The 13537-nt window shown below is 44.0% G+C and overlaps 1 protein-coding gene across 1 annotated transcript; it reads right to left on the bottom strand.

Moving 5' to 3' along the window:
- Positions 1 to 372: 372 nt before the first annotated feature.
- On the bottom strand, positions 373 to 10561 carry LOC148502571 (uncharacterized). Its single transcript, XM_088449612.1, has 5 exons — positions 10390 to 10561; positions 7073 to 7411; positions 6149 to 6403; positions 2448 to 2515; positions 373 to 765 (listed from the first exon to the last, which is right to left on the bottom strand). Exons 1-5 carry the CDS (start codon positions 10454 to 10456, stop codon positions 712 to 714), a joined length of 783 nt encoding a protein of 260 aa, XP_088305738.1. The 5' UTR covers positions 10457 to 10561; the 3' UTR covers positions 373 to 711.
- Positions 10562 to 13537: the final 2976 nt, after the last annotated feature.

The following is a 13537-nucleotide window of genomic DNA, read 5'->3' as shown; positions in this document are numbered from 1 at the left end:
ACCAATCAGGTTCTACTAATTTATCTAGCACCTTCTGGAAGACAATAGCTAGAATTTGACCGGTTGCTATGGACAACATCTCCACTTCTATAAATCTGCACTAGAAAATATACTCCTATGATGAAGTGGTCAGCTATGAAGAATCTCCATATTACGCCGCATCTTTGGGGAACTTTAATGTATGACATGAACGGATTGCTGATGGTGTGGGGGGAACATGATCTTACTGCAACATGTGCCATGCAGATTGTATTCATGGGACATACACCCGATCTTACATACAATATAGTCTATAGAGTAAACAAGTCTATAGCCAACTTATTATTATTTTTTTTTATTTCAAGCAAATACAAATACATAAATATAGCAGACAAACGACATAGTATGCTAAGAAAAGTAAAAAAAAAAGAGACGCCAGTGCATCATTTATTCTGGATTTAAAAAAAATAATTTAAAAATTTAAAAGAGACCATGTTTAAGAGGTGTGCCACCCAGTAGTAGTCCTTTCCAGTTGGTCTGGTTCCCATAGCCTGCTATGGGGAATCTGTTGTTGGTTCATCTAATTAAACTGTGATTAGAAAAAAAACGGTTAGAAAACATCCACAAACGCCTTCCTTCCATTATCCGATCTGTCGATCAAGGATTTGTACAAAGCCAAGGGTTCCGCTACCAGCCCAACGCTCACTGTAACAGCGCACACAGGTTTCCAAACTACGCATCTCCCTGATTGGGGGGCTTCTCTTTTATTTTAATGTATATTAGTATCTGAAACATAAAGTAAATAAATGATAGTATTAAATTAATCCATCGGATAAAAGCCATCGGCTGTTATACAAATCCCATCCTCTATTGTAACGTACACGGAAATATTTTTTCTCCAAATCTTTCCAGAATGTATAAGCTGCAGGATAAGCTCTCTGTACATATAGGGGCTCACGTACATTTGGATGCAGAGTCATTTAGCACATTTTTTCCCCCTGCAACTTGCAAGCTCACTAATAACCTCACTCATCTTCTATCAGAGAGAGAGCTTATAAGTGTGGCAATAAACCAGGAAGGGTCTATTCGGACAAAATGCGTCCCATGCTGACCAGGCACCTGTTAGGAGGCGGAGCAGTTGCTGGTGCTCGACCCCAGTGCGAAACGCAAACTGATATATAAATGTTATCTTTTAAAAAAGTGGAACAAGGTGTTTATGGATGTGTACCTAATAAAAAAACATTACATTTGTTTTTGTGTCTTGTTCTAATTTCATTTTACATGGTAAATGCAACTTTATTAGTTATCAATAGCACTGGCCAGATATGTACTATATTATGTTTGAATTGTGTGTTGACATTTGAGCATTTACTACTTAACATGTGCAGCCACATCTGCTGGGGTAACCCAGGCATGTGTATTACTGTTCTCTCCTGGTGTAACCCAGGCACGTGTACTACTGTTCTCTCCTGGTGTAACCCAGGCACGTGTACTACTGTTCTCTCCTGGTGTAACCCAGGGACATATACTACTGTTCTCTCCTGGTGTAACCCAGGGACATATACTACTGTTCTCTCCTGGTGTAACCCAGGCACATATAGTACTGTTCTCTCCTGGTGTAACCCAGGCACATATAGTACTGTTCTCTCCTGGTGGAACCCAGGAACTTATACTACTGATTCCTCCATAATTAGGCAAGAACATATACTACGGTTGTCTCCAGTATAAGCCAGACGCATATAATAACATTACTGAGCTGAGTGCATCTTGCATATGTGAGGAGCTCTGCAATTTTAGCATAAAGCAACTTTTTTCAGGGTGCATTCTGCTCTTGCAATTTAGATATAAATTCCATCCAGCATAAGCCCCATAGTATAGTAAATAAAATAACTATGATCTAGTCACACTTGCACTTTACCCACACATTTGAACACAGCATATAAATATATAGGATCAGAGAGACTTTTTCTGACATAAATTTAGAGGAAAATTCTCAGAATTTAAGGCTGACTCCTGATTGGATACCGTGTGGTCTGGATAAATTAGGTCAATATTTCTGTGTCCTAAATTACTTCTGGCAGATGCAGGAACAGCCCTGAGCACTTGGGGGGGGGGGGGGGGGGGGATTGGATGGCGATTTTAAACTTAAGAAAAGATGGACGTGAATGTGAAATAAAGTTATATATCCCTCAACCCACACACACACGCATCCTTCCCCATCCGTGTTGTGTGTACATGTTCTCCAAGGGATCAATAATCCCTTCAGTGTCAGTGTCTCTGCTACTCCTATCAAGTATAAGGGGCAGGTGAATTAAACGGGATCCGGTGTGACGACACCAGAATGTTGACAGGTTCTGAATGACGATATGGACATAAAGTAAATTAGAAAAATGTCAACATATTTATAATGTCAACAGTACTCGTCAGTGGGGAAGTTCATTACATGATGAAATAGATACAGTACATACCGACACAACGACAGCCAGGACAACAGCCAAGACTACCATAATCCGTCGGGGAAAATGTTCAGCGCACCCTGATAATGGCATAAAATATAATGGTGAAATACTTATATCTTTATAAATGATACATTTGAAGAAATGGAAACCAGTTGCATTGGGTGAGAGATGTGTGCATAGGGAGGGTTATTACTCATAGGGATATATTTACTAAAGTGCAGGTGTTTAGAAGTGGAGATGTTGCCAACCAGATTCTAGCTAATATCTTCTAGTAGGTGTTAGATAAATGTTAAGTAGAACCTGATTGTTTGCTGTGGGCATCATCTCCACATCTAAAAACCTGCACTTTAGTAAAGGAGCAGACCTGAGAGTCACCAATGATTTCTGTTACTATATGGAAACTGCTGACCCCACAACATGACTTCTAATATACTTTATATTTTTATAACCTATAATCCAAACCTTTCATTTGAAAAGAATACCTTCAGTGACCCTTATCCATTCAATCATAGAACATTTCCACAGGATAAGGCACAAGTGACATCACAACTTTCCACATACAAGTTATATTTAATGGGAGTGACATCACTACTCTCTAAATACTAGGATATATTTGACAGGTTATTATTACATTTGGGTATAACAATAACACGATCATGTATCCACCAACTGTAAAGTGCAGCAGTATATGCCGGTGCTATATACACAACGTTTATAAAACAAGTAAAAGACAACGACATACAGTACATCCATATAGTAAAGTATAAAAGCACACATAACTACAGACAGGAGTAAAAAGCTCAGGCAACAGCGGGAACAAATATAATTACAGATATTTAATATAAACATTTCTATTTGCTAATACAGCAGCTCAGCTTTCTCCTATATCTCATTCAGAAATAAGATACAAGAAAATTCTGTCCTACATCTCTGTATGTTCCGCAATGGAATACGTATTACACATGACTGCTGGAATTATTATAGTATTTATGGAGAAAAGTAGAATAGTAGGTATAGGATTGCGTCCTGCTGTCCTGCAATTAGCGCAGTGATATTACTTTCCCACATAATGTAATAGTCTAGTCCTCCAGAGTTTAGAGACGCCAAATAAGCACTTTGAACAAAGGGCCGCCATTAGAAAGGTCGGGTATATAGGGTGAAAGGTGATCACACCGCACCACCTTGAGGGGTCAAACCGCTTTTATTCGGTCCTCTACTGAAGGGGGCGTGGTCAGACCATGTTGGGGGCATGACTGCGTCTCTATGGCAACCACGCCCCGTTACTTTGTACCTGACTCTCCTCCCCATTGGCTGTCCTGTTTACATACTGTAACTGCTCTAAAGGGCGCATTCACCAAACAGTCCCTCTGCCATCTGTTACTTTGGTATCAAACTCACCGCAAATTGCGGCGACAGATACCGAACTATTGGAGCAATCCTAAATTGCTCGGGAGCGGGGCGAGCTGCCCCAAAATGCAGCTGTCCTCTAATCCCATCATACTACTTGTGCCGCTACATACTGGCAGTGAAAGGTTACGCTGCTGGGTTTCATTCAGTCCGATACTTCATACACATTCCCTGCACCTTCACTAGACCCACAGGATGGCAGTGACAGCTGTGGTACTTGGGTGACGGGGGCACAGTTATGTGCAGACAACATCTATAGTGCTATCAGATGTTCAGAGAGATATATATATATATATATATATATATACACACACACATACACACTGCTCCCAGAGGAAGGTCAATAAGGCTGAAATGTGTTGGAGATTGCTACAAAGGAACTCCCAAATAAGAGACTACCACACACAGCTCCCGGCAAGTCGCGATCGCGCGAACACAAGCCGGCTAAGCAGGAACCCACCGCAGCAGAAGACGGACCGCGAACACACAGCTGGTGAGGGGAAGGAGCAGTCGGCCGTATCAAGACCTTTGAAGGTAAGTTCTCTGCAGTGGAGGGGGGTCCCCGGTAGTCGGTTTGGAGGAACCACTCCCGCGATACCCACTTCACAGACAGCGGTCTGCCTCCCCGGAAGCACGGACGCAGTGAGGATCCTGGAGACAGGCACATTGCTGGTGTCCGTTCCCGATAGAGGCAAACCCGGTCCAGAGCACCCCTGCACATTCTCTGGCCTCCGTACTAGCTACCCCGAGAAAATACATCCCTGGTAACGGTACCATTATAATGTCTGGACTATGTATATCTCATCCTCTGCCTAAAACCAGAATCTTCACTTATTCCTCAATTATCTTCATTTACCTTTCAAGCAATTTAAAGTGAACTTTACCGATTAGCGGGACGCCGCTATCACCTACATCAACTTTCAATTATCACTAATTTTCTTTGGATTGACTATATAGGATTATCATCCACCTTTACCTGACCAATTTTTATATAGAGCATCGTATGTTCTAATTAAGAGACAATATTTACTATTACATTTGACTTCATTATTTCTAATTAATATAGGATTTATGTAGTATGTTCATTTAATGTTTATCCACTTATTGGTACCTATTGATACATGTTTTTCATGCCCATGTGGAGAGGCATCATAGGAAAAATGTGTATTGTATTTTACTTACATGTTTAAAGTAAAAACATTTAACGCTAAAACCATCCGCCTTCTATATATTAATCTAGTTAATAAGAACTAGGGGTAAACATAAGGAGGAGTATAACGTATAACATTGCAGCATCTACATACTAAATCGGTTAGAGCGCAGCACAATTATTTCCTTTTAAATAAATAAGATAGAGTCAGCTATCTAGTGCGGCAGCTTGCCATCAACACATAGTACTCAGCGGGCAGGTCCACATACCCGTCGATGTAAAATAAAATACACACACACACACACACACACACACACACACAATAATATACCTCCCACCTACCTGGAGCTCAGGAATTGAATGCTTGTAAGAGAGAAGAGATGAGTTATTCACACAGATGTCACTTACAGCTCTCACGGTTAGTGGATGTTACATGCCAAAGCAAACACATGTATGAGTTACAGTCTGGCTGTAATCACACGTCTACTGGTCTAGAAGAAGACGTGAGTACAGGACCATAATGAGACCCCTACACCGTAGCGTTTAGTATTATGGCAATGACAGTGTCACCCAGAGCTTAGTATTAGGGCAATGACATTGGCAGATAAAAGAGAACTAGCAGAAAGTGTCCTTGATACTGGACAATGATTGGGAACATCCTGTGATACAGTGGTAACATAGCGCTGCCATAGTCCCCAGGCTACATTACACTATGACACCATACAAGTCACCACTGTCGCCCCATGATAGCATAGGTCATGCTGCTAGTAGTGACTGTTGCCCAGAATGAGCCCACCCCAGCCAACGGTAAGGTCATCAAGGTCACAAGCGGCCACTCAGCTTGACTATTTGTACAATGTATGTATTAACCGGGCAAAGATGTGCTATAGACCTGGCCAGCAGGGAACCAGCCCTTCCTGCATTTGCCTGATGGCCAGTCCTTCCCTGTTGCAATGGGACAAGCCTAGTATCATGTTATGCTTTCTCCATAAAGACTAATGGGGAGACGGCGGTACCCCCATCGCTGGCTGCTCCTTTACTGCCAGCTGTGGTCCAGCAGAGATCAGATACATCTTTGGTATGAGGAGGACATGAGTAAGTCATACACTATGGCCCATTCCCCATCTCAGGGTGGCCCAGATGATCCTCTTACCTCTGGCTGGGATGGTATAGGTCATGTTGCGTGTACTGGCATTGTTAGTGACAGTCACTCTGTATAGCCCAGTGGCGTGCTCTGGGATGCTGAGTGTCTGGTTATGGTTGCTCAGGTGGTGACCCTGGGGTAGATCTCCTCCATCCTTGCTCCAGATGACTGTCATTGGCTGCTCTCCAGTAAATATAACACTCAGTGATCGGTTCTCCCCCAAATCACTGGAGCTGCAGGTTATGTTGGTGATGGTGACTGGAGCTGGTGAGAGAGGTCACAGATTGACATACAACAGTCTATAGATTGGTGACAAATCACAATGAATGCAGAGCAGTGTTCACCAGACCAGTTATCCCATTCTGGCAACATAATGGTTATATTAGGAATATGTAACATTCTATTAAATCTACTACACCTAATCTGTACAGTGATCTCTCATAGGAATTCTTTTGGCCTAGATCCAAGGTGGCTACTTTAATCCCAGATTTATATAACCAGTCGCACAAATCACATGAAATTAAATACTATACGAACTCCCAATGTGTATGAAAAATAATCACACATAAGATCCCCTGGTGTATTCACACTGTACCAACTGGTAATGTTGGAAAAGGTGGCCCAAGAAATATCTTTCAAGGGGAAAAGAGGAGGATAGATCCCTTTCACCGAATCCCACAAGTTTAAATACCCACATGAACAATTCTTGACGGTAATGCACAGCCGCAAGGAGGAGGCTGTACAGTACAGTCCTGTAAATATCAAGGACTAATGTTGGCGTCACGGCAGGCACGTCCCCGCTCCGTCCCCCAAATGCTGCAGCATCATAAATCATACTGCGGCTTGTGGGATCTGGGAGCGAGATCACAGGAGCTGTTCTGCACATACACCACAGTAGTATTACATTTCCTCCCATGTACAATGAGGACTCACCTATGACCTTGCAATTCACAAACTCCACGAATCGTGCTTTCTGGTGCTCGTCGGTGAACCTTAGGGCGTAGTCACCGGCGTCACTGTCAATTAAATTTCTGATGGTAACACATCCACGGGTCTTGTCCACCTCAACCCTTTCATTGTAGTCACCATGGACCTCGGCAAGTTGACCTGGACAAGAGTAGGTAACAACCAGTGAAACATCCATATGATCCAGGAGGTATTCACCGTCTGTATCACAGGTCAGATGGCAGAAGGTCAGGTGATCACATAGAGCCACGTAGCGCGTTTCTGGAGCGTGGGACCCGCATAGGGAAAATACAACAAAAAGGAGACCTAGAGAATAGAAGATACATATATTACAAGTGGGTGTAGCAGGTCTCTACGCAATGCAAAAAGGCAGAGTATGACAATCTCCAGAAAGTGCACTTTAGAATTGTGCATAGAGCCTATGGCCCTCATTCAGAGGCGGTCGCAAGAAGCGATCGCTCTCTCTGAATGAGGGCGGCCGCTTAATTTTTGAAGTGCGGCCTCCTGGTCGTTAGTTAAGCTGTGGGTTACCACCCACAGCATAACGACCGACCAGGTTGATGGCCGCGATGGTGATCACCATCGCGACCATCGGGGCTTGCGACGAGGCCCTAAGGTTGGGTTTCGGCAGCCGCAAGCCCCAGGGAGCTTCCTGCTCTGATCGAGCAGGAAGCTCCCCACTGACATCACTGATGATGTCAGTGCGGCCGCCCACAAAACGCCTCCGTTTTGGAAACCACCCCCCGGACCGCCTACAAAACGGGGCGAGGTGTCGATCAACATCGACAGCCGCCCCTTTTGTAGCGAGCTCCAGAGCGAGAGAGTTACTCTCTCGCTCCGGGCCTTGCGCACGCGCAGTGCGGCCGCTGCGCGTTCGCAGGGCTACCCATCGACCCGGTTGCGAGCACATCGGTGCTTGCGATCGGGTCTGAATGAGACCCTATATCTCTCAGGGACAATGTATGCACATGGTGGCGGATGAGACGGGACAATGGGCCTGATTCAGAGCCGTTCGCTATTTGTGGTCGTTCGTTCAAAAACAAGGGGTGGCTATTCAAATGATCCGTTCGCAAATTGCAGTCTGTTCCCGCCTCTAAGTCTGAACGAGCGAGCAAAACATACGCTCGTTTATTTGATAAAAACGCCCCCTGGCCACACGCACCATACGTCATGTCCGCTATTTATTAGATTAATCGAGTACATCGTACAGCGTATGAACTGCTCGCTATTCTTGTGGTTGGTGTTTTCAACCGCTATTTTGCGAGCAGTTCTGAGTTAAAAAAAACCAAGTGACGTGGTCAATGACGCTGCTGTATTAATTATGCACTCCCTTAAAACGCCCGTTTTGACCTTTAAGCACGCCTGCGTTCGGATCTCCACTCCCCGTTTTCAAGCACCTTCCCCTGTTACCACCCACATACGCCTCATTCTGTCACTCAAAATAGCAGGCCCTCGCTATATTGCGTACCAACGATTTTCGGCCGCACTGACTGGTTTGCGCATGCGTACTAAAAACCATACGCATGCGCAGATGTGCGAACATCGCTCGGAACGAGCGTACTGCCGCTAGCGAGTGGCTCTGAATGAGGGCCAATGTCCCAAATGTATACAACAAATAGCACTTTTTCCCCATAATTCTTGGGCTTGTTCTAAGGTCCAGAAGTTTTGGATCAAACTTAATTATATCAATACAACTTTTTGCATCCAATTGCTGTTAGCATTTTTATGCGCTGTCATTAGTGATTGGAATTCTATACTATCACATAAGCATTTAATTCCCATATTGACAATCATAGTCAGCATTGCTATAAAGGTGATTGGATCTCTAAAAAAGCCCTGATGTTGGAGACAGTCAAACGCTAATGAAAACCCTCTACTATGAAAGGCGGTCAACAGTACCTGATGTTGAAAAAGGAGTCATTAGGATTCTACAAAAAGTGGGGTCTATACATAAAATCTTTAGATTCATCTGTGCAACAGCAGGTATTAAGATTATTTGAAAATATGAATTGGTATCTTTATCGTAATCTTACTTGTATAGCTAATGTATTATTCTAACTGAAGAAATTATTATATGGGAATATTCTGCTAGGTATATAAAAGTAGAGGGTACTTCCGTATCTTTGCGGCCCCCTGGTTACGCTATGTAAGTAGCGTAACCAGGAAATACTATTCGGCCCCTTGCGGGCTCGCAGCGCTCACCACGCTGCGGGCACGGTGGCTCGCTTCGCTCGCCACATGGATTTATTCCCCCTCCATGCCCATTTGGATGGTAGGGAATGATGTTGGATGGTAGGGAATGACGTTGGACACTGGCTCATCTTTACACTAATGTCCAACGTCATTCCCTATCATCCGTCACTCCCTACCATCCAAGTGGGCATGGAGGGGGAATAAATCCATGTGGCGAGCGAAGCGAGCCACCGTACCCGAAGCGTGGCGAGCGCAGCAAGCCTGCAAGGGGCCGAATAGTATTTCCTGGTTACGCTACTTACGTATCTTCACTATTCAGTGAAGATACGTAAGTAGCATAACCAGGGGGCTGCAAAGATACGGAAGTACCAAGTAGAGATTGATATTATATTATATGCACACACACAAATGTGTATATATAATAACCGATTACTTCGCTTCTGTAAAGTGAATGACACTACACTGTAGTCCTCTAGATGCTGTAATGCTGCACAGCGCACACACCCCGCAGTGGAGCCTGTACAGGACCGAAGTACTGTACTAGCAGTGGCCTCCCTACCTCATCTGACAGCCGGGGCGTGTAGTAGTGATGTCTGGGTTCGTACTTCGCGCGGTCTGTGCAGCTGGACGGGGAGAAGGGGGCGTGACACAGTGGGGCGTGGCCTTGCGGTCCGAGTCCCGTTTCTGACACACCGGGGGGTGCCGGCTGCTCCCCGGGACCAGCCTGTCTGAAGTGCCGGCTCCCTCACTGCGTTAGGAGCCGAGTGCTGCACGTAATTCTACAGTGCAGTACCCGGCTCCCGTCACTGACTGCCAGGGGAGTCTGCACCTCGGGGTCACCCCTCGGCAGGTGACACCCGGGTGCTACCCGTAACCCCCTTGTGACGGCACTGTGTACTAGTCAGGTGAATAAAACAGCGTACACTCCCCCGCCCATAGCAGCCACCCGTACCTGGCAGGACACGAGTGCCAGAGCCCGGAGATGCCGGTCACTGGGCTGTGTCATTAGCAGACAGTGACAGTATGACAGCCGCTCAGTCACATCCCCGGGACGGCCGCCGGGTAACAGCAATGTCGGGGTTTTCACTTACCAGTCATACGGGCGATCACCAGCCCCCAGCAGCGGCTGCTCCTCTCCTCCAGCAGCAGCACCATCATCTCACTTCAGGTAACTGGGGCTCTGCCGTCTGTACTTGGTTAGGTCTAGGTAACGCAGGACCGGTCCAGCCTCCTGCAACGGTCACGTGGTGGATACGTCACAGAGGGTCCTTTAGCCACATAGGAAATAGCAGCAACCGTCTGTACCTGCCTGGCATAGGTTCCTCTCCGATGTGACGTCACTGGTAGTGCTGAGTGACAGGGCGCCTGGCCAATCGTCAGCTCTCTCCGCCGGCTTCATCTACACACAGACCCAACTCCCAATCACCAGCGTGTACTTTACCCATTTATGCATTCAAATGTGATAATTAGTTTCCCTGCATTGGGTGTAAGGCACAATGCTCCCTATGGCTACATGCATTTTCTGTACAGTATGAGGTTGTTTTCATCACCAAGTAGATCTTTCTAACTGCTTTGGGACCGATTTACATATGGATATAAATAAATTTTATGACACGTCTCTCAGATGTAGCAGTACTGTCCACTTTGCCGCCACGCTCATAGGTGCTGCTATCACAATCTCCCTGAAATGCTTTTTTGAAAAGTAGGCAAGTGTGAACTGGGTGCGAGTGTCAGGGTGTGTAGTTCTTACAGATAGAGGGGGCTCACTCATGCCCCAAAAACTCACCAGTCGTATTCCCTTTCAATATTGCCAGGATAGGTGTGGGATTCAGTCCAGATGAGGCAACAGAAATTGAAGTGCAAATAAGGGGGGATGGGAGCAAAAGGCCAAGGACTACTATCGGACCTGGAACCCCTTTTTCTCACGTTTGGTATCTCATTTTGCGACAGATGTAATAGTCACTGTATGTATAGAAAGACTCCCAATCCTATGTTCATTTAGGGTGTGGGTAAAAGCCGGAAACCATGAAAAGTGTATTGAAAAAAATCTGAAAATCATAAGAACCGAATCCAATTAGCTGTGAAAAGCTGCGGTTTGGTGAAAAGTTTACACTTGTGCAAACTTTTCACCAAAAATGCGTATCGTGCTATCCTATTAGCAGCGGCTTTTGTTTTTTTTAAGGCAAATGGCACATCGCATCTTTTGTAGAATTGCCCGAAAACCTGCATATGCAATAGCGGAGAAAAGTGACACAATCGAGTGAAGGGTGCAAAAAGTTTACACACGCGAAAACATTACCTAATAGAATTTCTGGCTTTTCTAATACATTTACTATGGATGTCCAGCTTTTCCAATACATTTACTATGGATGTCCAGCTTTTCCAATACATTTACTATGGATGTCCAGCTTTTCCAATACATTTACTATGGATTTCCAGCTTTTCTAATACATTTACTATAGATTTCCAGCTTTTTCAATACATGTAATATGATTTCCGGCTTTTCTAATACATTTACTATGATTTCCGGCTTTTCTAATACATTTACTATGATTTCCGGCTTTTCCAATACATTTACTATGGATTTCCGGCTTTTCTAATACATTTACTATGGATGTCCAGCTTTTCCAATACATTTACTATAGATTTCCAGCTTTTCTAATACATTTACTATGGATTTCCTGCTTTTCTAATACATTTACTATGGATTTCCTGCTTTTCCAATACATTTACTATGGATTTCCGGCTTTTCTAATACATTTACTATGGATTTCCTGCTTTTCCAATACATTTACTATGGATTTCCAGCTTTTCTAATACATTTACTATGGATTTCCTGCTTTTCCAATACATTTACTATGGATTTCCGGCTTTTCTAATACATTTACTATGGATTTCCTGCTTTTCTAATACATTTACTATGGATTTCCTGCTTTTCCAATACATTTACTATGGATTTCCGGCTTTTCTAATACATTTACTATGGATTTCCGGCTTTTCCAATACATTTACTATAGATTTCCAGCTTTTCTAATACATTTACTATGGATTTCCTGCTTTTCTAATACATTTACTATGGATTTCCTGCTTTTCCAATACATTTACTATGGATTTCCGGCTTTTCTAATACATTTACTATGGATTTCCTGCTTTTCCAATACATTTACTATGGATTTCCAGCTTTTCTAATACATTTACTATAGATTTCCAGCTTTTTCAATACATGTAATATGATTTCCAGCTTTTCTAATACATTTACTATGGATTTCCGGCTTTTCTAATACATTTAGTATGATTTACAGCTTTTCTAATACATTTACTATGGATTTCCGGCTTTTCTAATACATTTACTATAGATTTCCAGCTTTTTCAATACATGTAATATGATTTCCGGCTTTTCTAACACATTTACTATGGATTTCCGGCTTTTCTAACACATTTAGTATGATTTACAGCTTTTCTAATACATTTACTATGATTTACGGTTTTTCTAATACACTTACTATGGAGTTCAGGCTTTTCTAATACATTTAGTATGATTTCCGGCTTTTCTAATACATTTAGTGGCCCATTTATTAATGATCGCATTTTGCAATGCGATCAGGGCATGCAGTACCGCCCCTGATCACATTGCAAAATGCGATCCTATCTGCCGGATGTATTATCCGGGACATGCAGGGAGACGGGCTCCGAAAAGAGCCCGTCCCTGCGATGTCTCCGGAGGGCAGTCGGGGCTTCTGCGCATGCGCAGTCCCGCGGGCTGCACATGAGCGGCGCCCATAGGCGGCGGAGGGATCTGGCAGATCCCTCCGCCGGCTGATATGCGGTAAGTCCCCATAGGCTACAGCGGCTAACGCTATCTTTAGATAGCGTTAGCTGCTGGGGCCAATATCGGGAATGCTTCGCATTCCCGATATTGATACATTTTGCAGCATCGCATCCCCCATAGAAATCTATGGGGGAGGCGGCAGCCGGCGGCAATGGAGGGATCGCAGCAGGTATCGGAGATACCTGCTGCGGTCCCTCCTTCATACATTCGGGGGATACTAAGTATTTGAGGTAAACCCCCGAAAACAGGTGTTTTCGGGGAATTTACCTCAAATTCCCTTTGATAAATGGGCCCCTTAGTATGATTTCCGGCTTTTCTAATACATTTACTATGATTTGTGGCTTTTCTACATTTACTATAGATTTCCAGCTTTTTTCAAAACATGTAATATGATTTCCGGCTTTTCTAAT

Source organism: Taudactylus pleione, unplaced genomic scaffold, assembly GCF_031769625.1.
Source record: "Taudactylus pleione unplaced genomic scaffold, aTauple2 ptg000490l, whole genome shotgun sequence".
Classification (NCBI taxonomy): Eukaryota; Metazoa; Chordata; class Amphibia; order Anura; family Myobatrachidae; genus Taudactylus; species Taudactylus pleione.
This window is presented reverse-complemented; position numbering and strand designations above follow the sequence as displayed.

What these genes read in the sequence shown, in the direction of transcription:
- LOC148502571 (XM_088449612.1), bottom strand. Translation starts at nt 10,456, where the DNA reads ATGATGGTGCTGCTGCTGGAGGAGAGGAGCAGCCGCTGCTGGGGGCTG. An exon ending in CTATACCATCCCAGCCAGAG is followed by an intron (nt 2,516 to 6,148) that starts GTAAGAGGATCA and finishes TGCCATTATCAG; the next exon opens with GGTGCGCTGAACATTTTCCC. An exon ending in TCCTGGCTGTCGTTGTGTCG is followed by an intron (nt 766 to 2,447) that starts GTATGTACTGTA and finishes TTTATGTTTCAG; the next exon opens with ATACTAATATACATTAAAAT.